The sequence below is a fragment of the Copidosoma floridanum genome, unplaced genomic scaffold (assembly GCF_036245765.1).
Source record: "Copidosoma floridanum isolate Cflo_tuat_1 unplaced genomic scaffold, Cflo_Japanese_pri ptg000004l, whole genome shotgun sequence".
NCBI lineage: Eukaryota > Metazoa > Arthropoda > Insecta > Hymenoptera > Encyrtidae > Copidosoma > Copidosoma floridanum.
The window spans coordinates 13,146,938-13,173,091 of NW_028321881.1; the positions used below are offsets into that span (position 1 = coordinate 13,146,938).

The following is a 26,154-nucleotide window of genomic DNA, read 5'->3' on the forward strand; positions in this document are numbered from 1 at the left end:
GAGCTCTCTCTTGCACAGCTTTCTTTATCCGTGCACGCTGCATTATTTTGATACCACATTAGTATATTTTAATTGCAAAAAACCTCTTTGTACATAATATTTAACAAATTATCCTGCAGCATCCACTTTTTTATTACCTGGATATTTCTTATGGCACATGGAAAGTTAATACTGAAGCTGTGGAATCGACATGGCAAATAGTCCTTGGTAAGTTTTGCTAGGGCCGGACATTCATTCTCCTCGATGTTAATGACTTTAAATGGTAGGAAAGATAAGTAACCAACTTGCTTATAATATATTTTATATTAAAAATAATATCACCTGCATGGTATCACCTCTTAAAGATGATTTTTTTTTCGAGACCCTTAACGTACACCTTTTCAGCGTCAACCAGCTCGTTTTTAAAAACTCTCAGTCCTTTTTCATAAGGAACGTTGCCATAATTCCAGCTTATGCAATGGAAATTGGTTATCAACCATTGATTTCGTCTTCTGTTCCGAAATGATAAGTTTTTTCACGCAAAAGGTGGCTTGAGTGCGATTACAACAGGTATGGAATGTTTTTTTTCCAAGTTTAACATACGAAATTTCTTTAAAAATAAATTTGTTAAAGAAAAAAAAAAAAAAAACAAGTTCTCAATTGTTTTCAAATGTCTTATCGTAAAATATACCGGAACAATTCATTTTTACACTGTTTGACTAAGGAACTTCTTTTGGAAATTAGTAATGGTCTCGATTCAATATTTTAAAGATGCGGCTCATTGCATATGGCAATCGTATCAACAAACAGATACTACCGAAGTTGATGTGTTTGATATTTAAAGACTAGTTGACACATGTCTTACAACAATGAGTGATAGTAATATTTTTACTTCGATAAGTTATTTAACAACATCAGAAAAACAAATGTTTCAATCATCAGCAATTTTATTAAAAACTGTTTTACAGCTACTTTATGATTATTTAAAGATATCCGAAGCAAAAAAATATTTAGCATTGAACCAAAAGTTTTTGTGTCCGTTAGTGAACTTGAAGTGGAGGCAGAAGTTAGTGCATTTGAAAACGAACCTAAAGATTTTGTACACGACAGCATTCAAGAAGCCGCAACGAAAGTCAAGACATGGAGAAATGCGCATATCACATGCGTTCAAGGTTAAAGTATATCAACTGCAGCTCTAAATGTTGAGAACGATACACTGGTAGGTCTTAGCGATATAAATGTTGAATTTGAAAATTGCATCACTACAGCTTTAATTGTAAATTTTAAGCATCTAGGTCTAAAAAAGTTTCTTAAGGATGCCGAACAAAAATTTGTTCAACGAATTAAAAGATCTCTCGAGGAACACTCAGCATTAAAAGTAAACACCATGTTGACGCCTAAATATGTAATAGTTAAAGATAATGTCAAGAATATAGTTTTAAAATGTTTTAATACAAAATGGCCTACGATTTAGCTGTTTACTGACATAAATAAGTGGTTTCATGTAAACGTGAGACAGTCAATTGAAAAAAGTATGGATGATTTTCAAGATAAAGAATCTGGCTGGTCTCTACACTAAATTTTAAACTTGATCGTGAACATTAACAAACTAAACCCTATGCGAGGCAGTTCCTTTATAAAGTTACTAGACTACATATAAAAAAAATGCTTGCGTAAATGTAACAAAACAGAAGATCAGTGCTTTAAATGGCCTATTTTATGGACATTACATCCAGTGAAAAAAAAACCAAATCATCTCTCTAACTATATCCAATATGAAAATAAATTAAACTCTAATGGTAGTTAGAGTTCCAGTTTCCTAGAAACCTTAAGAGAATTGTTAAATTTTAAAATCAAAACGAGGTTCCAGTTGATTTATATTTGTTTAAAAAGAAGGGCAATACTAATGCTATTTTTCCTAGTCATTTGACTGCAAACAAAAAAGATAATCATGTAAATATTTTATTGATGATGATGGTGATGGTGATGGTGATGGTGATGGTGATGGTGATGGTGATGGTGATGGTGATGGTAATGGTGACGGTGGCGGTGACGGTGATGGTGTCGGTGTCGGTGACGGTGATGGTGACGATGACGGTGACGATGACGATGACGATGATGATCATGATGATGATGGTGATGGTGTTGATGATGGTTATGATGGTGATGATGATGATGATGATGATGATGATGATGATGATGATGATGATGATGATGATGATGATGATGATAATGATGATGATGAAGATGCTGATGATGATAATGATGATGACTGTGACGTACAGTATAAATGTCACTATGTTTGGATAAAAAATTTATCCCGCTTAGTACGCAAGCAGTTAACGCAAAATCAATATGCAGTTAATTTACGTGATCACTGCTTTCACTATTTTTGGTCAAAACAAAAGTTAGAAGCTCATGAAATTGATTTAAGTATTTAAAGACTTCCGAAATAACTGTACCGAAACATACAAACTAGACCCAGCTCATTATTATATAGCACCCGGCATAACTTAGGATGCTATGCTAAAATATGCAAAGGTTGGTAATGAATTCTTGTTAATTAATTCTAACAAAGCTAAATAATATACTTAAACAAAATGTACCATTTTAATTTTAGGTAAAATTTAAATTGCTGACGGACATAGATCAAGTTTTATTTATAGAGCACGGCAGACGAGGTGGAATAAGCCAATGTTGCAATTGATGTGCCAAAGCCAACAACCCCTATGTGAAAGAAGGTTATCAAGCAAATAGGGATAAAAAATATTTAATGTATTATGATGTTAACAATTTGTATGGTTGGGCTATGAATCAACCACTACTTTACGCAGGATTTAAATGGGTACAAAATATAAACCCCTTGGAAATTTTAAACGTGGCAGATGATGCTGAAATCGGTTATACACTAGAAGTTGATCTCGAATATCTGGAAACTCTTCACAATGCTCATAAAAACTTACCTTTCTGTGCTGATTATATGATACCCTTAACTTCCAAACAAAAAAAATTAATGACTACGCTGTATGATAAAAAACTTTATGTGATACATTATCGCGCACTTCAGCAAGCTGTGAGTCACGGGCTCCGAATAACAAAAAATTTATAGAGCAATACAGTTTAATCAAAGTTAATGGTTGAAAAAATACATAAATTTAAACAGTAAAAAGCGTTATCATGCGAAGAATTAGTTTGAGAAGACGTTGTTTAAGTTATTCAACAATGCTGTGTATGGGAAAACGATGGAAAGTGAACGCAAACGCATTGATGTTAAACTTGTTAATAAGTGAAATGATAGATATGGTGTCAAGGCTTACATTGCACAATCGAATTTTTATAGTTGTGACATATTTGACGTGGAGTTGGTAGCTATACAATTGTTGCGTACTGATATATGTATTAAAAAACCAATATATGTGGTACTCAGTGTGTTGGATCTATCAAATACGCTTGTTTATAAATTTAATCATGATTTTATGAGAAGTAAAATGAATAATCATTATAAACTCTTCTACACAGAGATTGATAGTCTTGTGTACGAAATAACTGATCAAAATATTTACAATGTTATGCGTGAAAATATTGGTGAATTTAAGACTTCAGACTATAGTTCTGATAATGAATTCAACATACCTAGTGTCAATAAAAAAATTGTTGGGTTGATGAAGGATGAATGTAATGGAAAGATCATGTTGGAATTTGTGGGACTGAGGAGCAAAACGTTTAGTATAAAGATACAAGATCAAAATACGCTGAAGAAAGCTAAAGGTGTTAAAAATTTCGTTGTGAAAACTACGATAACTTTCGATGACTATATTACATGCTTGTGTAAAAACACTAGTACAACACGTGAGCAAAAAGATATTAAATCACGTCATCATAAGCTCTTAACGAAAAATGAACCGAAACTGCTTCAAGTGCACATGACGACAAACGTTATTTGCGACCAGGCCACACAAATACTCTACCATAGAGTCATTTTAGCACAATAGTAATGAAAGCAGCCAATAGAAAAGAGCAGATAGAAGGGGAAGTCAATCAGATGGAAGAAGCTGGACAGGTATGCGCAGATGAACAGCTGAGAGTAGAGGGAGAAGCTGCAGATGAGCCGCCGAAAGTAAAGGAGGTAGCGTCAGAATTTAAGATGTTGCAGCAAGCAGAGCTTATTCTTCTCGCAAATAGAGGTGAGAATGGATCTCAAGTTGGACCACAGAAGCTTTTCAGCGAGCCATCGTCTTTCTTTGTACGTGTCTTTACAAGTGAATTGTTGAGCAAAAACCGTCGATATACCTAAAGGTTAGTTAACAGACACGACTGTATACATTCCTTGTATAATTTTAACTTACATCATTGAATTAAATATCTTTTCCTTCTATGATTGTGTTACAGATGGATCTCGCAGCGTTCAATAAAATTGCTAGTAATAATTTTCTACCAACAAACCAAGTTACTGATATGATTCCAAATCAAAATTGTATGGTCACTAAGTTAAAAAATGTGAAACCTAAGTATGAAATTAAAATAGTTGCTGAATTGGCAGATGAGTTCCAAGTTTTTCTGCCAAACAAAATATGTACCGCACTCTTAGAGAATGAAGAATGTTTTAATTAATTATTGGAAGCAGTGAAAAAATTAAAATTATTTGTAGTGTAAAATTGTAAGCAAATAATAATCTAATGCATAAGTTTGTAAATATTAGGAAAAAAATAAGTTTTTTTATTTTTAGAACTGAAGTGTATTTATTTGTTCAAATACATTCCTTTTCTCGCTCTTAAAAATTATTCCTATCCGGGGCATTATTTTATTAATTTTTGTATATTAAAATAATCATTGTTCTTAAATTAGATTGTTTCTACATAAATTTGAATTTTAAAATTTCGCGCGCAGCTCTGACTTCCAACTCAGTACTTAATAGTACCACCTATAGATCGCCGGGTGGAAACCACTAGTCTTTAGCGAAAATCGCAAGTAAGGAAGCGACGTGAAGTATATAAAACGGACTGTGAGACGACTGATTGGGATCGATCCGAGATATGCAAATACGTGTAATGCATACCTCTTAAGCCACTCACTTGACTTAAATAGTGATAGTTAAGTACATATTCAATAAACATCACTGTACCAATATAAGACGCTTGAATATACCTTCTTTTCCCTCGAACTTTAAAAAAAAAAAAAACTAGACACCCACTAGTCAACCTGGCGACCAACTCATCGAGGCCTCTACGAATTACCGCTCAATCGCCGCACTTCTCCGATGAGTTGGATACCGATAAATCAAACGGAGCCACAACGCCAACAACATCGGAGGCAGTGCCATCATCGTTGTTCGACTGAAAGGGACGGCTCGAGTCACTCGAGAGTGACTCTGATCTCTTCCAACCGCTCTTTCCCACTCAAAGTCGTCCAACCCCAACGGCCACTTAACAATTTGGCGCTCGACGTGGGGCCATCTCCCAAGAACTCTCAGCTACTCCTGGGAGGTACCCACGAGCAGTGTGCCCAAGAGTCACCGAGTCCAACAGCGCCGCCGACTGATAAACGCCTAACTCGCCATCAAGCAAATCTCCTTCTAAGTGGGAAGAAACACCTAGTGGCGCTCAAATAAAAAAAAAAAACAAAGAAGCAAAAAACACACTATACAATGCCTGCCACACACACTACCAGCCTCGAGGAGCTACTAGCTAAACTTCTGCAAAGGGCTCAGAAGCAGTTACCCGAGCTACCTACATATGGAGCTTGCAAACATAAAGACCCGGGGGTCTTTCTCGCCCAATGTGAACTCTATTTTAAGGCTCATCGCACCTTAGATACCCAACAGACTTTGGTAGCAACAAAGGGGCTTCGTGGCAACGCCGAAAAATGGTGGCAGGTTTATAAATATCTGCCTTTCACTTTCAAACATTTTGGGGAGCTTCTTCGGGCACGCTTTGACAGTCCGGCGATCCAGAAAAAACTACATTCCGAGCTATACTCCAAATATCAAACCAAGAAGGAACCAGTAGCAGCATTTTTGCAGGAGAAGTACCTTCTGTTCAAAAGAATTAATCCTGCAGCCGAGGAAGAAGTAATAATCACCACGGTCATCTAGCTCATTCGTCTATCTATTCGTCAGTTTCTCCGAAGCCATTCATTCAAGACCTACGTAGATCTTCTCCCTATGGCAGTCCAGTTGGAAAAAGACAAAGAAGACCTCACGAAGACACAAGGCAAGAAGTCTGGTACGGACGCCACGAAAACCCCAGTGACTACCTCTACTAGAGCCAACCCAAACCCTTAGGCACCCAAGTGCCACTTCTGTCCCGATTACCACCTCCACAAGGACTGTCCCATTCAAATTGCTTGAGTCTCAACTCACCCGGGAAACGAAACTGGAGTGTCAGGGGAGCCAGCCACAGGCGCTCCGGAGGGACGCCGGCAATAAATGTCACCAGCATGCCCCGCCAACCACTACAAAAAATTATGGTTGGACTGGGGCAGCGAGAAATAGCTGCTCTGGTTGACCAAGCATCTACCGACAATTTTGTACATCCTCCACTACTTTCGGGAGAGGAGAAGATCACACCCTATACTTAACAGTGTGACTTAGCCTGTGGTAATGCAACTCTCACGACCTCCGGCAGTGTTTTTCTTGACCTACGGATTCAGAGAAAGTCATTCAAATTTAGCTTCTTCGTAGCACCAGACCTACGACAACAAATGGTCCTGGGTCTAACAACACTTTACACGGAGGAATCTATCTTGGATTTGACGAGGGGAGTGCTGTACTTCGAAAGTAGCCAACGAATAACTATCCCATTTGTGTCACGCCCATCTCGGGAGAATCAGCAAACAGCTCTAAACTTAGATCAGGTTCAACGTGGATTCACTGGAGAAGAACGTACTGGCCTCTTTAAACTGTTGCAAGGACACGCAGAAGTCTTTGGACCTTTGATGGGAAAGTTACGTCAAACTCGCACCATACAACACGAGATCCGGGTCAGACCACACCAACCTTTCCGGTTAGCACCATATCCTTGCTCAGACAAGCGCAGGGAACTCATCGAGGAGCAAGTTTAAGAGATGCTAGCTGGTGGCATCATCGAGCCATCCTTCTCGTCATATAGCTCACCTGTCATCTTGACACCCAAAAAAGATGGCACCATGCGATTCTGTGTGGATTATAGTCGGCTGAATTCGATTAACGAAGACACCTCTCAACGGGTACCTCACATACATCACACCGTAAAGGATATAGGTAGAGCTATTTGGTTCTCAAAGTTGGATCTCAAAAGCGGCAACTGGCAAATAGCGATGGCATCCGAGTCTATGCAATACACAGCTTTCTCCACACACACCGGTGGTTGCTACCAATTCCGAGTTATGCCATTCGGGCTGAAAGGAGCACCTGGAACCTTCCAAAGGCTAAAGAGTCAGGAAGTCCTTACCGGATACCTGGGGAAGTTCTGTCTCGTCTACCTGGACGATATCATCGTCTACTCCGACACACAGGGAGAACACCTCAGACATATCGCTCTTGTCTTAGAGAGGTTGCAAATCCACGGACTCACAGTAGCCATCGGAAAATGTGTCTTTGGGGTGTCGGAGTTAACATACCTAGCACATCAAGTCACTGCCGAGGGGAACAAAACCTTACCCGAGCATGTCGAGAAGCTATGCAGTTTACCAGTACCAAAAACTCGAAAACAGCTGCAGTCCAATTCTCAACTGCAACTCTCGATACCTCTACAATTGGCTTGACCACATGAGGGTTGGCCATATGTCTTGCAGACGGACGTTAGCGCTCGTGGAATGGGAGCCGTCTTATATCAGATCAGACCCGATGGACAGCGTAGTATCATCAGTTATGATAGCGCCAAGTTCAATTCATGTGAAGCAAAATATCGTAGCAATGAGCAAGAGTGCTTAAAGATGGTTTGGGCTATTAAGAAATATCGACCTTTTCTGAAGGATCGACCATTCACCTTGCGAACGGATAACAAGGGTCTCACTTGGCTACGCACGGCTAAGGAAACTCGAGATAAATTGAAGCGATGGTCTATCCTACTCCAGGAGTACAATCCCATCATCGAACACTGTCTGGGTCGAGAAAACCAGCTAGCGGACTTCCTCTCACAGAATCCGGTAGAAGAGGAGCCGGATAACCTAGACGATGTGGACCGGATACTGCCTCCAACAAATTCTCAGGAAACACCAACTATACCTGTCTGTTGCGCGATCGAAACACCTTCATTACTAAATGAAATTAAAGATGCGCAGCTCCAGGACCCGTATTGTCTCGAACTTGGTCACAAGATCATCCAGGCAGCAGAGAGCCCGACTCTCTCACCATCAGATACCCAGTTTTTGGCTTGTCATGGACTCGTCGACGACTTGATATGGCAGCGACCAACGAAGGATTCAAGTGGGAAGGTCTATGTGCCCCAGAGCGTGGTACCCCAAGTGCTCTATGAGTTCCACAACACTCACCACGCGGGACATCCAGGAATGGAGGAAACGGCTCGCAGTATCAAAGGTTACCACTATTGGCCTGGGATAAACGCCAAAATCAGGAAATATGTACGGGACTGTAGGTTGTGCGCATACTATAAAAGAGCAATCACTGCTCCAGGTACCATCCGACCACATTAGCCCAAACACCCATGGAAGATCATAGCCATTAATCTAATGGGTCCACATCCAAAGAGCTCTAGGGGACGACGTTTCATACTGATTGTCACGGATCTCTTCAGTCGATGGGTCGAGGCCTTTCCTCTGGGTTCATCGGAGGCACCCTGGCTTACCCAGCTCCTGTAGGATGAAGTTTTCGGTCGGTGGGGATTTCCTCGAGTCATCCTAACGGACAATGGTCGACAATTCATCGGTCAATACTGGCAAGACGCTTGTATGCGTTAGAAAATTCAACATTGGACTACTCCCATTTATCATCCTCGAGCAAACCCTACGGAGCGCCGAAACCAGGAGATTAAGAAGGGCCTTCGTCTACATTTGCACGGGCAATCCCACAACAAATGGGACGTACACTTACCGAGAGTATTATAAAAATTAAGAAATCGCCGCAACGTCACCACCGGGGCATCTCCGGCTTAACTGCTGTTGGGTCATGATACCTCTCGACCAGGGGAATGGAGAACCCGTCAATTGGCAGAGAAACTCCCACAAAAAGGGTATATTGATGCCACAGAGCATCAAGAGCAGTACCAGAAGCAACACTACCCAACTGGTCAACCTAGTCCTATCTACCCTCCAGGTACCTTGGTCTACATCCGTAACCACCCACTCTCAAGGGCTCCAGAACAGTTTTGCGCCGGCTTTGCGCAAAAATGGGAAGGTCCCTATCCTATCACGGCTCATATGGCAGGGAATATCTACCTAATCTCTACGGAACAAGCTACCACGAAACTTCACGTTTCTCAACTCAAACTCGCCCACACGGAGGCCATCGATCGCCACCGACGTCCGAATGCACACTTCGAGCTGCCGGCATCGACAACTCCTCAGCACACCGCCGACCCACAGTCTCCTTCAAGGTCTGATCATGAGATCACGACAACCAATGCTAGCAAAGCGGATAAGTCCACTAGACCATTCTGAAGCAACTCAGAAGAATTAAGTGACGTTTCAGTACCACCACCCGGAGGTCCTGATGGGCCAAACCAATGTTACAACTTGAGTGCACGAAAACATAAGTGAAGTGAAGTGAAAATATATATACATGATGAAAAGACACTGAACAAAGTAGTGAGAGTGTGAGTGTGCATGAAACTACGGACCTTTGTCAATCGAGAATGGATGACTGAATGACCGCGAAAATTTATATCGAGAGTGATAACTTCTCTGACTCCTGTAGCTCTACCACTGCTTTCTCAAATTTATTATCAACTCTTCAAAACGGGGGGGTTTGTTACCATCCAGGGCATTATTTTATTAATTATTGTATATTAAAACAATCATTTTTCTTAAATTAGATCGTTTCTACATAAATTTGAATTTTGAAATCTCGTGCGCAGCTCCGACTTCCAACTTAGTACTTGATAGTATCACCTATTGATCACCAGGTGGCGACCACTAGTCTTTAGCGAAAATCGCAAGTAAGAAAGCGACGTAAAGTATATAAGACGGACTGTGTGACGACTGATTGGGATCGATCCGAGATATGCAAATACGTGTAATTCATACCTCTTAAGCCACTCACTTGAATTAAAATAGTGATAGTTGAGTACATATTCAATAAACATCACTGTACCAATATAAGACGCTTGACTATACCTTCTTTTACTTCGAACCTTAAAAAAAAAAAAAAAAAAAACTAGACACCCACTAGTCAACCTGGCGGCCAACTCGTCGAGGCCTCTACGAATTACCGCTCAATCGCCACACCTCTCCGATGAGTTGGATTCCGATGAATCAAACGGAGCCACAACGCCAACAACATCGGAAGCAGTGCTATCATCGTTGTTCGACTTAAGGGGACGGCTCGAGTCACTCGAGAGTGACTCTGATCTCTTCCAACCGCTCTTTCCCTCTCGTCAAGTCGTTAAACTCCAACGGCCACTTTTAACAAAATATTTGAAAAACTTTTCAACTAAGTAGATATTTTTTCAATTTATTCTTGTCGATCCAGCTGTTGCAAACGTTGTCAAAGCCCAACCATTTTACTAAACTTTGATTTCCACGTCTTCGAAGGACCTTCTCTACGAGGTTAACGTCAGGATGCTTTGTTTTCTACAGTTCTTGCTTGTAAAACTTTTCAGAAATGGGTTGATTTCGGTAATCATCAAGATGATACGTTATTGGATTTGTTGCTGCTACTCATGTGATTGTAAATATTTCAATCAACCAGTTTGGTGTACACCCTTTTTTAAAAGCTTGTTTGGTTTTGTTCACTCGTACTCTATCACCAATTTTGAATTTAGATTTGAACTTTCTACAGCTTTTATATATTTTTTTAAACTTCTCTAAAACTTGAACTTCATTTTTGGCAACAACGTCTTTTGGTTTCAAACCAATTGTTCGTTATTTTCTATTATTATAAAATTTAATTAACGTTTGTAACAAATTCAGCGATTTATAGTTGCCTTGCAAACTAAATTTTTTTCACATTAAATCATTCAAACTATGATTAAATCGTTTGCATATACGAGGTCTGTTCAAAAAGTACCCAGAATTCTCATTCTTCTAAAAAAATATTTATTTATTCGTCTACATCTATATGGTCCCCTTCAAAGTAATCCCCCCTAGATGCAATACACTTATGCCAGCGTTTTTTCTAGTCTTCGAAACACCCTTGATAGTCACTTTTTGTAATGCTCTGTAGCACTCTCAGCGATTCTGCCTTTATCTCTTCAATCGATGAAAAACGCTGTCCTTTCATGGGTCTCTTCAACTTTGGGAACAGGAAAAAATCACACGGAGCAATATCTGGTGAATAAGGAGGTTGGGGCATGATTAAAGTCTTGTTTTTAGCCAAAAAATCACGAATAAGCAACGATGAATGAGCAGGTGCGTTATCGTGGTGCAAAATCCATGAATTGTTTTTCCATAAATCGGGGCGTTTTTTTCGAATTGCTTCACGCAAACGTCGCATTACTTCAAGGTAATACTCCTTATTGACGGTTTGACCTTTTGGCAAGAATTCTTTATGCACTATGCCATTATAATCAAAGAAAACAGTAAGCAAAACCTTGACATTTGACAAACTAACAAAAATCGCCGAGCTCAAAAAAACACGTCTACACTAGCCGCTACAAGACAGAATGTAAACAATGAATACAGCTGAAAATTTCACCATACATTAGGGACATGTGTACCAACACAATAAAAAAAAAATTTTGACCACCGGACTCTCCAGACGCGCGCAATTCAAAAATTCCGGGAACTTTTTGAACAGACCTCGTAGAAGCTTTAAAATTGCTATAAGTTAAGTATAAATTAATTTCATATTTTTGCATGAGAATTTGGAAGTTTGCATTACAGAATTTTTTGCCACGATCAGTTTACATGTTTATGGGTACTCATTCTTTTTTCAATATTGAATGCATTGCTGCAGTTAATTTTTTACCAGTTTTTTACTTGATAGGTACAGCCCATGCGAGAAAACATCTATTACAGTGAGCATTTACCGATACCCTTTCTTTTCGTGAGCGTAAGGCTGCATCTCTACAAGGTCTGCTTGCCAAGTCTTATCTAAACCACGTATGTTGAGTTTTTGACAGGAATAATTACTCCTTGCTGCCTTCCGAAGTTTCTCAACAATTTGCTCTATGTATCAATTGTCTAGGTTTAAGTTTTTCGAATCAGCTTAATTAAATGAAAATTTCTTTTCAAGTTGCACATAAAAATTCTAAAGCTATCTATTCTTTTTTAAGTTTTTTAACCACCCCAACCAAGTAAGCATAATTTACTGCATCTTGAGGCTGTTCCGGTGTTCTAACATAGCGCAGTCTTTTATTATCTAAGTCATAATGTTCATCTGCGGTAAGTTTATATCCAATACTAGGAGGACCTCGGCCACCACTTTCGGTCTTACCCAATTTTCGACCGAATACATCGACACCCATTTTGAGACTGAAGAAATATTTACACTTATCAATATATATATATATATATATATATATATATATATACCCTCCTTCACGAAGCTCTTCGATGATTGATATAATTTGATTGTCATGACTTGTATTTCCTACCGACTTTTCAGCAATTAATAAGCGTAAACGATCTACTAACTCATTACGAACCGTGAGATCGAACATTGGAGCAATCATTTTATTAAACTTATTACTATTATGGGTTTGTATAGCTCCGTTTTTTTTAAACCCTTTTTTGTGAACATTTGAAATTTTTAATATTATGTAGTACTTTTCAAAATCCTCCCATGTCAACAGAGATTCATTAGGATGCTTTTTGATGAATAGCTCCACTAATCCCAGAGTCATTGGATACTTTAAATCATCTATTTTGATATGATTATTTTTAAATTCTATTCGCGAATCGACAAGTTTGTACAGCTCATTTTTTTTCGCACTCCATACTTTAAATCTAGTAAATCTTTCTAATTCTGATCAAGTATTTGTAAATAAAAATTATTTAATAAATATTTACTGGCTTGAACAGAATCAAGAGATTTATCTCGAATGGTGTCATTTAAATCGGTATCATCATCACTTTCACTAATGGCAGACTCGAATGTTAAATCACCTTCACTGATCTTTTCTCTGTTTTTTTGTTGATTCACTGTATCAACTTTATTACTTTCTTCATCATTATTATTATAAAAGTAAAATTTGTAAAAGTACTTTGTCAGCCTCATTTTTCCCAAACTTCAACAGTCTGTACTTTTCTTTAACCGCCTCTCGCGCCTTCACTAACTAGCATAGAACGTCTTTCTTTTGTTGATACATGATGATGATCTAATGTCTTGCAACAGACTAACGATTGTGCTAGGTATGTCCTAAATGCACGGCAAAGATATCAAAGCCTTTTTTGTAGAGACCATTATTTATTTGCCTATCCTTGTTTATAACGACGAATCCATGTTTATGATCATTTGACCGATAGAGCATAAATTTTTAAATTGGATGTATGACATGTCTGAGTTTACATGATCATCATAAACATGCCTCAAGTTAACTTGACAAATAAGAAACTAAGAAGTTAACATTATCCCTTACTAGATGCTTTGGTACTTGAGCATTTGACTGGCAAAGGTAGAAACAGTCCACATTTTTGTGTCTACCCATGCAGAAAAAAGCCTTTACATTATCTTTTTTTTCACAGGCTATATTATCAAAAATCATTATAAAATTTGGTAAAGCATCATCTGGCGAGACTACGGTTTCGTGCTCGCTGAAAGGTAAGTATTTTACACCCTATATAGGCTCCAATAGTTCTTTAAAAAACTTGTATTTTGGTTGATAAAGCGATTTTAAATACACGAACACATTTTCGAACCTAACTCCATTAGCATGCACGATTAAAAACTAATAAGCTATTAGTTTTACCACAGTTAGATGGACCGCAAAATACCGCACGAATACTGTCAGGGAGCAGTTCAATATGTTGATTCGAACGCTTTTCTTGTTTTACTGCAGCGTCAAAATTAGGAACTTGTAATTTTATGGATTGCTTTTTAGACTTCATGTCTATACAGTACGAATAGTCAGTTGCAACTAATCTTTTAATGAAATAGTACAACGGTTATATAGTTTAAGCTCTTAATTTGTCAACGAATTTTTTTACTGTAAGAACATTATTCATTTTCTCGTACGCTTAGTCATGATTCACCCTCTGAAGACTAATCATCATCATCATACATCGTAAGAGAGGGCATGGTCTCGTCAATAAAATCATTAATTCTTTACCAGTAGAGCTTCATTTGCTAGGCTATCAGATTTTGGTCCAGGTACTAAGCTTGCTAAACGTCTTGCTAGAGGTGATCCTGAAGTAAATCCGCTAGACGCAGCGTGCAAAGAGCATGAAATAGCGTACTCAAAAAATCGACAATAATTAAAAGCCAGACACAAAACTTATGTAAAATCTATAAAGCCGATTAATGGCTCTGCTAGCGTTACTCCAGTTTCAACCGTCATGAATAAGGATCAGAGCAGCAACAGCTGAAGTAAGGAAGAAGAAGAAAATAAGCGACGAAAAGAGTGGGAAAAATTTATGAAGAAAAACGCAGAGAAAAAAACGAAGAAGTGTTTAAAAAAATTATACAAAAAAATCAATACACAAGAATAAAGATTGTGTGATTGTTTAAGAAAGCTCTTCATTAATCAATGTGTCACATAAGTCAAAAGCAATTTTACAACTCACGTAAAGTATTAATAAATCTTGGCTGAAAAACCTCGGCGTTAAACAATTTTAACACAGTAAAATGGAATATTTTGTGAATATGCAAGGTTTCAAGAAACCAGGTGATGATTACGTGCTAAAAGAATTTGCTATCCTTCCCCTCAGTGCAAATGATACGGAAGCACAAGTATTTCTTTTCAAAGCACTTTTTACCTGGCGTAAATTACTACAAAAGTATAAACATAAAAATGTACACCTTGAACTTGGCTATCACGGACTAACCTGGGACTCAGGAAAAAATGAGTATACAGAAATTGGAAATATTTGACGGGAAAATCTTGAAAATGCTGGTAAAATATTTGTTATTGACGAGCTGAAACAAAAGTGGCTTGAAAGATTTGACTTTGAAGTCACTAATATGACGGACTATCTACCGTTTGAATTCACAAGATTGGTCATTGCTTGCACTCATCACAACAGAACCTACAAATTAATGTCTGCTCTTCATAATGTTAAGCGTATGAAAAAATTTTATTTAAATATGGAATAGATCAACGTTGATGATGATGATGTTGACGAGGAGTTGTAAGCATTTATATACTGCAGCTGTAGAACAAGGTGTATGTATATCTTGCGAACGCAGTTTTTGTACATTTATGTAGTAATTTTTTATGTAAAATTAAACTTTTTGTAAAAAATGAAACTAAAAATGTGTCAAGATTAATTTTTTCACATCCCATAAATGATCTTTATACTTAAATTACTACCTAACCTAAACCTAATATTTTAGTACATGGGAAGGATGCAGTCTTGCTGTGAGTAAAATCTCTTACAAGCTTCAGCAGAGAGCCTAAATCAGACAGTTGCATTCAAATATGAGAATTGAATTTTTTTCTTTTTTAAACTGAAGCTGTGTGCGCACAAAATTTGAAGCCTAACGTAAAGGACCACATATTTCAGCTAAACTTGCTATAGGATTCATTCCATAAATCATCCTTGACTGGGAAGCATATCGTTCAAACTTCAAAGAATAAAATACATTATAAACGTTCAGGGTTTCAAAACTTATGACAACAAATTAATTTTTAAAGAAATTTTGTGTGTTGAACTTGGGAAAAAAAAATTTCATACCTGTTATAATCGTACTCAAGCCACCTTTTGCGTGGGAAAGTTTATCATTTCGGAACAGAAGACGAAAATAATGGTTGATAACCAATTTCCATGGCATAAGCTGGAATTATGGCAATGTTCCTTATGAAAAAGGACTGAGAGTTTTTGAAAACGAGCTGGTTATCGCTGAAAAGGTGCACGTTAAGGGTCTCGAGCAAAAAAATCATCTTCAAGAGATGATACTATGCAGGTGATACTGTTTTTTAATATAAAATGTATAATAAGAGAGTTGGTTACTTATCTTCCCTACCATTTAAAGTCATTAACATCGAGGAGTATGAATGTCCGGCCCTAGCAAAACTTACCAAGGACTATTTGCCATGTCGATTCCACAGCTTCAGTATTAACTCTTTATGTGCCACAAGAAATATCCAGGTAATTAAAGAGTGGATGCTGCAGGATAATGTGTTAAATATTATGTACAGAGCAGTTTTTTGCAATTAAAATATACTAACATTTGAGGTACTAACTTACTATTTCGACTGTATTTTCAATAAACAATTTTTTAATTTAATTATCTACTGAAAATTTTTTATACCAAAAACCTTGTATACAACATAAGCATAAGCATAAACAACTTATCCAAACAAAACTTCTTGTAACTAAAGCATCGGAAACAGAGAGAGCTCCACGTTTAAGTTGCTTGTGGTATCAAAATAATGCAGCGCGCGTGGATAAAAAAAGCTATGCAAGAGAGAGCTCCATCTCCCACAAAAACTCACGCGGCACACGCATAGAAAAAAGTAGAACTGCAAGAACGGGGAGATGTGTCAGAGTCGACACGGTGATTGCAGCACAGGTGTGTTGGAGTTGCCCTTGTTTGTCTACTAAAGTAATCCAGTGACGGCCCTCGAATACAAAAGTATTATTTTTAATTATTATAAGCTAAGGTGACAGTGAGTCGTCTAGTAGGTTCAAGAATTATTATTACTTATCAAATAGAAAATATACACTTAAATGTCTCGTGACAACTAAAAAAATTTAAACATCACTAAATGCATTGGAGTTAACAGATATTTATTTATTTGATTACCATACACAATAAGCCCACTATAGATCGCAAAAATCAGATTTTACCATATTTTGTTACTCTTAACTGAAAACTCTAAACTGTACCTGTGTTTATATCCTCAGAGATGTCCAGAACGTGAAAATTTTTTCTATTTATAAGTTACATGAATTTTATTCTAATAAAAAATACAAGTTTATAAAATATTTATATTTAATATCAAAGGCTAGTACCCAAGAAAGTCTATTAATGAACAAAATTTACGTAAACAACAATATTGTAGCTAACGATATTTTAAATCTTATGTTTTTGGCAATCAATAACAAATAATTGTGTTAATTATAGAAAAATAATATTTGACATAAAATAATAAAATTAGAAAAAAATAACTTTTTAGTCAAAATAATTAAAATAAACTATCAGTTACATTGCTTTCCTATTCAAGCTACTGCAAAATACTTAAGAAAAATAATTGATCATTAAAATTTCATTTTGAACCCAAAATCATTGCATAAAAAAATACTTTTTACGTTTAATGGATTAAGACTTGACAATATTTATATACTGATCAGAATTTAGTCAATGTATGGATACCTTCATGTATAAAAGGACAACCGATTTTTTGCGATCCAGTAGTTCACACATCTCACCAATATATACGTAAGCAATTGGGCTTCACTTTTTAAAATTTTTCAACTATTTTTTTGGAGGAGGATTCTAAAAATAAATAATAAAATTAGTACTCAATCAATATTTATATAATCCATGATAAGCTGCAAAATTATAAGCTTTATGTTGCGCATTTCAATACGTTATAAGTATTCTTCAATCATATTAGTAATGTTTACTTTATGAGAAAAATCATAACTACTCATTATTACTAAAATTACATTATAAATTAAATATCATTATGCAGTACCCTTCTCCTAAAATAACATACTCAGTAAACTGTTCCCAGGTCATCAGTGGATGCCCTAGAACCAGTTTTCGGAAGGGAGAGAGGTGATAGGATATAACGCAACTAAGATATATTAAAAAATATCAATTTTTTCTCTTTCAAATTATTTAAAGCTATATATAATTTCTTGCTAATTACCATAAAGGCGTCACAACTATTTAATCGGTAAGATTAACATTAGGATTGAACAACTAACCCTAAAATATACAAATAGTAATAATTTTTTTAAATAATATATTTTAGTTAAAAATAACTATAATATAATATTTATTCAGGATTAATACGGTAGCAAGCAGTTATTATAAGATTTAGTGACTGCATATTTTCACGTAGCGAACTGTTCCAAGTTATTAGTTCAAATTCCTAAGTAGGAATAGTTTTAATACAGCTATGAGTATTGACTATCACAGTAATGGTACTAATTTATATAATACTGTCAAATCTCAATAATTACTTTCTTATTAACTTAAAAATCTTCCAACCTTAACATGACCTTATTAAGTTCAATGTAAAGAATCTAATTTCTCTGAAAATAACGAGAGTATTTTTGATAGAAGCCTATAGGTAATCGAAAATATTTCAAGTATAAATCTTTGCTTTATATGGTTTTCTAACACTTAGAAGTTCTTAAAATTTTTTTTCCTACATAGTTAAAAAGCTTAAAGTATGAGTTTTAAATAAAAATTTTTTATAAATATAACGAATACATCATTTTTAATACTCGCATAGTCTGTCTAAGTGAAATAATGATTAAGTACTTTAATGTTCATCTGATTTTGATAATATTAAAAGTTTTGATGGTACTAATATAAAAGAGAGCCATTTTAAAGTTTAAATTCACTAAAGTATTATCCACATACTAAAACTGACGTCACACTCGTAGTGCGTAAGTTCATAAAACTGACATAATGTAATAGCTATGTACCGTACATCAAGATGTCTAGTAATCGTAAATGTAATTCTCTACTAGGTTATAAAGTAGTAAAAAAAATTTATTCGAACTTTTTTTTCTTTCATTTAAAGTACATTTTATATTCATATAGATTACACATTTATGATTGCTTACTTTGTTCTCTGAGTTCATTGTAAAGTTCAGAGTATTTGTTATTAATTTTGGCGAACATTAGAATATTTCCAGTCGAATCGGTACAATCATTGGTTTTTTAGATTGTGTATAGTTATTGATGTTTCCATTAAAATGAAAATAAATAAGAGGAGATTACGATTCCTGTGGCCCTACTCTATGGGTGCCTATTTAATAAAACTAAGACCGTATGTAGGGGTTTTCGGGTGTGCTGATCACGAATCTGTGGTCGAAATTTCGCTATCTCCAAGTCTCTCCGATGATTTTTAAAATGGAACGATTACAATTTCTGTGGTCCTGCTTTCAGGGTTAGTATTTTGAAATACGAAGACCGTGTATGGGGGTTGTCGGATACACTGATTATAAATATAATGGTTAAAATTATGATATCTCTAAGTTTAGTGAAATAAATCACTATTAATATAAATGCGTAATATGAGTGTACATATAACTAAAAAATGCTAAAAATAAAAATACCTTTATAAACAAGCCAATTTTTATTACACTTATTACTAAGTAATAAAATTTGAATGGTTTTAACAAATTATCATAAGTTTTATCATTTTCATGAAAATTTCAAGATATTAATATATGTTACCAAATAGTTTGACAAAAAACTTTAGCAAATTAACAAATTCTTAACATAAAAGTAGAAAAAATAAACAATAATTAGAAAAAAATCCTGATTGTGTAACTTCTTCATAGATCTCTTTTTCAATTGTCGACAATCTTGGTCATTTCTTGACCATATATATCTACTAAATTTTCGGACTCAATCATCGAAACATCAAAGTTTTTGAGTTGTAAACCGATTTTTTCCACGCCAATAACAAATCCCAGATACACTTTTCTGATGTCAATAAGAAATTAAGTTATCTGCGAACCTAAATCCTTTTTGTACAATTTTTCTTACTTATATATAAAGCGTAGTTGCTAGAACCGTTGTAATCGCTGATGAGATTCCGATTTCTGTGGTGCCATGATCTGAGTGTGGTTTCTCGTATGTATTGATGCCAGGAATACAGGAAAATTAATTAAAAAATTCCCACTTACTCCTTTCGGGATATCGAACTCAAAAGCAGAAAAAATTACTGTAAGTGTTAATACAATATTAAGTAGGATAAGTTCTAGCTCATTAGATAACAATAAATAAGGAAAAAGTATACATTATAATTAGTAATGGCTTCTTCACGAGCTTAGCTCGCTCGCTCACGTTGTTAAAAACAATCGAATCCTTCAAAGTACTGACAGTAGAGTGTCCAACCACATGTGTGTGCCATTATGACTACTTCGCGAGCTCTGCTCGCTCACCCACGTTGTAATAAATAACCAAATCCTACAAAGTACCAAAAATAGAGTGGCCAACCACATATGTGTGGAATGAATTTAAAAAAAAGTTTATAAATGGAATCACTAATGGCCCCCTCACGAGCTTCATTTGCTCGCTCACGTTGTAAAAAATAACTAAATCATTGGAATTAGAATTAATTAAAAAAGAGTTAATAAATATAACCACTAATGGCTTTGTTAATTGTTAATATTTTCATCATGTTTTACATGAAAAAAAATCACATAAAATATTTGCAAAGGAAAAAATATTTTTATTATATATTTTTTACTATCAAATTAGCAAGAAATAACCCTAATATCACATTAATATGAAATACGATTTTTTCGACTTTAAAGTTTGATATCCTGAAAATGAGATAAGAAAGAATTTTTTATTATTTTTTCTGTATTTCTGGCATCAACATATGCAAGAAACCATACTCAGATCACGACGCCACAGAAATCGGAATTTCCTCCTAAAACTGTAATCGATATTTGCTCCGTTACACGGCCTCGATGGTATTTCCGTTTTGTTAAAAACTCCTTATTAATTTACACAGTTTTGCCTTCCTCCCAATCTGTATTTCTGTGTGCGATGCTATACCCTTGGCTGATTCTCTACTGTAGCTGTAGTAATCAATTATAGTACTCGAACTTAACGTATATCTCTTTTTTTATCTTTCTGCCAAGCATTTAAGTGATTGTACGTGTCTGTCATACTTATTTTGGACACGAAACAAAAAATGATTACAAGAACATCACGTATTTCTGAACGACATGTAGAAAGAACCTTCAAAAAATATGCCAGCAGGTGGACTTTTTTATTTGCAACAAGAACCGGCAATTTCGCGTGATTCTTGGAAGACGAGCACCTCAAAATCCAACCTAGAGTCTTTTTTATTTTCCACTACCATGGGGCAAGCCACAACAAAGTGGTGGTGTTGATATTTTTGATAGTACACATTCTTTTGTTTTCAGGAAAGATATTGCTGTTTCGCTATTATTAATCAACTTATAAAATGAATGGAATGCAGAAAAATTGTCAAGTTTTGGATGCATTTGCTGATGTTTAACACTCATTTAGAAATAATCTTTTCGCTTATTTAATAATCCACCCTATGTTTACTAACACATTCAAAATTTACTAATTCATAAAAATCGTAACTCAAACACTGCCGCGGTACAAGCATAAACACACTTGCGGACACACGCAATTGTACAAACACGCATTTATGGTGAAGCATTCGCAGGAAATAACTTAGTTAATTTATTTTTTTACTATTATTAATTATCTAATAGGCACAACAAAAATAAGCTTAGTTAAAAATGTATTTTTAATTTTCACATATTTTAACTATACGTATATTGTACATCGTGCATTTAAGTGAACACACTGATTTATCGAACGCCACTTGAAGATATCGAAATATTGACCACAAAATCGTGATCAGGGCACCCGAAAGCACCTGCAAACAGTTATAGTTTTATGAAATGGCACCCAGAAAGCGAGGACACAGAAATCGTAATCTCCCGAGAGAGGGGCACGCAGCAGCCAAATGAAACTTCGAGACATCAAAATTTCAAATTTTGATTCGTGATCAGCACGCGCCCAAAAGCCCCCTACACGGTTTCAGTTGAATGAAATACATTAAAGAGGCATTAGAGGCTCCATCGCCTAATGCGGTAGTCAACTCAGTGACAATCGATGCGATGTCACTAGACGAAAGCTTCCTTTTATACTAGTAGTATGTTGGTAATGAAGTTTGTTTTATTTTCAACTGAATTCACCTGCTATTATATAAAGTATACTATATATTTATCCAGTCAGCTGTCAAATAATGTAATATTAATGACTGCTGTTATTTACTGCGTTATTACCCAAAAAATAAATTTAATTGAAAAATTATGTTAAAAGTTTTCATGTATTTTACAAATTTAAATTCTTTATATTGTGTACAATCTCTAGACCAGTATGTCCGGCAGTGTTTGTCACTGCACACACAGAACGTAACTGCAGGCCAAAATAGTATTTTAGCTATTTTATTAATTTTTTTACCGCCAATGCCTAGAAAGTCACCTGGTATCTTAAAGATGAAAATGTCAGGGTTATGGTACGTAAATTTTTTTTTCTTGTACATTCTATTTTAGTAGTTTAATTGATCATCAAAAGTTTGCTCCAGGCCTTAGGCCACAAGAGGCTGTGTTAAGCAAGCTCGAAAAGTGAAGACTTTGAATTGAATTATCTTTGAACTTTGATTGCCAACCCATACAAATAAGGATACCATTGGATTCAGCATGATTTAAAATTTTATAATATATCATTCAAAGTTCTTGTACATTCCGTGATGGAGCCTCCTTAACACATAGCAGGACCACAGGAATCGTAATCGTTCCTGAAGTTCTACACATGCCAAAACTTATCTGCAACTCAATAGACGTGACAGCTACAAACACGAGGTTAGAAGACTTGTTACTCATTTTAGTAGCACCATAACAGAAGTACTACCACAAGTATTTACAAAAATTTATGAGCAGTTTAGATCTTTCAGACAACTTCAAGTATCTCTGTATAAAATATCATATCTGTACTTAAACGTAAAGCGATTGACTTACAGATTTTCAGTCCATGGCGGTAGGTCATTTGGGGCTCCCACAAGCTGCAAGTCCTTACAAATGACCGCATTACCCAGACAGGAACATTCGACTGGGCATTGGTTGCCTGAACTAACTTTAATGTGTACTGTAAAAAAGAGCACCTGTAATAGCCAGGCATAAGTGGCTGGCACTGTTCTCAATATCATTGTAGACGAAATGGATCAGCCGTGGCTGCGGTTACTCCAGCCTATGAACAAACTTTCCAGATTTAGTGCCATCTTTAACAATTTGAATCCGCCCACAGTTACATGTATCCAATCTAGTATAAATTCACTACATGGTAGGAAGGAAAATGCGGTTAATGGCTTCACTCTGAGGCTAGCACTACCTAGAATCAAATCAACATAATGCTGGAACTAACGTTTAAAATTAAAGTTATAATTACAAGAGTTAGTAAGAATGTTTACTGTATTTTTTGTTCTGTCGAAATACAAATGGCATTACCAAACACATTAGAGGCTGAAAATTAAGCTAAAATAAATATAAGCATTAGCGTAGTAATAATATTTCCAATGCTCATTCTATTTAACAAACTGTTTACATTGTGTATGAATTGACATTAGGATTATTGTACCTATTTCCCTACATGACACGACCACAGAATTAATAGGCTTGTTCGATTAGGTGTTCAGTGTTCAGAGCACAGTGAGCAGTGTGTGAGCCATAGACATATAAGAAATGAAGACTGCTCGTTCTTATGTGTAGCGCTAAAGCACAAGTAGAAGGAGACACAATATTAAACGTGAGTATCTGTCTCTCTCACACATTCCAACCTTTGTTAATGTACGAGAAAGACCGATACCCACGTTTAATGTTGTGTCTCCTTCTACTTGTGCTTTAGTGCCGTACACAAGAACGAGCAGTCTATTTTTCCGATATGTCTATGCCCGTAACCGGCTGTATTAAGTATTTATCGACGGCTCTTACGAAAAACAACGGAACTCAGATTTTCCTATTTAAAATAACATTGGAATTTCTGAGTTCCATTGTTTTTCGTAAGAACCGTCGATGTGGGCACGTTCGATTTTCATCGTCCATTAGTTCGGTTCATTCGTTTCGTTCGTTCTGCTCGCACAGTTTGCTTGAATCTACCATAGAGGTTTAAGAATAGAGGAGAAAAGGGGGCGTGATATGCGACAGCAGAATTCGCTACGTAACGGGGCATCTGTCTTTGTCTGGCAGTTATGTTATTGGTTGAGTTCTACATGAGATTGAATCAACTGTAGGATTTAGGACGAAGAAGTAGCCAATAACGTGGCTTTGGCAACAAGGACAGATGCCCCGTTACACTTAATTATACTGTCGCTGCCGCTAATGGGCTAGTATAGCGCTTTTCTCCTCTATTCTTATACCTCTATGGAATCCACTAAGTGAGCTCAGACATTTTGTATTTATTGGCTTGGGTCTTCCACTTCTGGAAATAATAAGAGTCACCAACAGTCACAAAAGTTCTACATTATTGTCTTTTATATTTTAAAGCACAAACTGTACGAGCGAAACGAACGAAACAAACGAACCGAACGATTGTTAGCAATTTTATGAATAACTATATGTATTTGCGCGTGTGTGTGGATGTCTGTAGGGCGAAATGCCTGGCACCTGTGTAATGGAGAGAGAGAGAGAAATACTGTAGCGCGCAGCCGCGCAGGCTTTTGACACTCACTCTGTTGGCGAGAGTCGCGACGTGCGGATGTAAACTGTGTGTTCTAGCGCGCTGGTCTCTAATAGTATGGAGCGTCGTGGACTGCTGTGTGCGTTCGCTCCCGGACTGCACACCATATTTTAACTATTATACTAATGTTCAAAACTGTGTCAAAGTGACTTTTTGTACTTCTCATTATTATTCTTTTTTTAAATAAATACTATTTAAGTGTATTCACGTAGTTAAAGAGTGTTTTGATTATTTCACAAGACTTTTGTTTTATTGGACTGTCCAAGTAAGTGCTGCCTAGTGTAAGACGGTAACACGATGAAAATCGAAAGTGCCCTATTACGCTGCAGGATAGCCCTACTGCGCGGCGGTGTAGACTTAACACAGTCACTTATGGAGACAAGTCTATCCTCTATCTTGCACACTCTATCATGATGTAAAAATTTAAGGTGTGGCGTTGCGCATCTATTTTGATTGACCAATCAGGAACGCTTCCATCGCGCCATCATGTGTGTCTGCGGATTTCAAAAGCTTTTAAAATATAAAGTATATAAACATCAAGAAACTCGTGAAACAATATATATTTTTTATGTCAATATTTTCATTTCAGTTGTTTCAGTGACCAAACATAAAATTCGTGAATATTTACACAGAAAAAACTGACTAAATAGGTAATCATTCATCAATTGACGTACATGTATATTCATACGTATGTCTGGAATCTGTATATATGTGGCCCTACCGTCCAAAGACACGGGAACAAACGAAATCGACGCAAGCAACAGCTAGTCCCACGTCAAAAGTCTTCGCAGCAGCACCACCGTGCAGTGCTGCCACCACCGGTCACTCCGACTACTACAATTCTCTCAGCCACCTAAGTGTGGCGTACTAGCGTGGACTCGACAGTAACGCACAATCCTCTACACGAGACACACGCGCTCCTAGTCAGCAGCACAATAGCTGCTTGTACATTCAGACAAATAAAGGCTCCTATTCTTGTAATTACACAGGCGAGTCATCATTTCTCGCCCTGCATACTCCTCCGGCCTCCTCAGCTAAGGATAGCTCCCCAGCTAGTTCCAAATACATGTCTCACTTCGAGGTGGATGCGGGGGATAAGTTTTAGTTTCAACTTTGACCACATCGTTTTATTGTATAGGCTCTTCGGCGCTGTAGTAGTCACATCTCCCTCAAATGTGGTGTCGTAACAGTGTTGCAGTCTTGGCATAGAGGATCTTCGCATACCCCAACCGATGCAACCAGTAACCGCCCCAGGTTGTGTGGGGATAGGCGATTGTGTTATTATTTTATATATTATGAATAATTAAAGCAGTCAGTAAGCGCCCCAAGTTGTGTTAGGATATAGGTGCCTGTGTTATTATTTTGTTTATTATAAATAATTATTATAAATAAAGCAGCCAGCAAGCGCCCCGGATTTTGTGGGAATAGGCGCTTGCATTATTATTCACAGGGGAAATAAGTCTTCCTCTACACTCCTGCTGTAGCTCTGCTCTGATTAGCTT

The 26,154-nt window shown here is 36.5% G+C and overlaps 1 protein-coding gene across 2 annotated transcripts in view; it reads right to left on the bottom strand.

The window, feature by feature from the left end:
* Positions 1-23,558, bottom strand: part of LOC106635898 (uncharacterized) — a 606,704-nt gene extending 583,146 nt beyond the window's left edge. For both annotated transcript variants that reach the window (XM_014348085.2, XM_014348086.2), the window contains exons 1-2: positions 23,388-23,558; positions 22,939-23,308 (exon numbers count right to left, since the gene is read on the bottom strand). In XM_014348085.2, coding sequence (XP_014203571.2) covers positions 22,939-23,126 — 188 coding nt within the window. In that variant the 5' untranslated portion in view covers positions 23,127-23,308; positions 23,388-23,558. The remainder of the gene's footprint in view (positions 1-22,938; positions 23,309-23,387) is intronic.
* Positions 23,559-26,154: the final 2,596 nt, after the last annotated feature.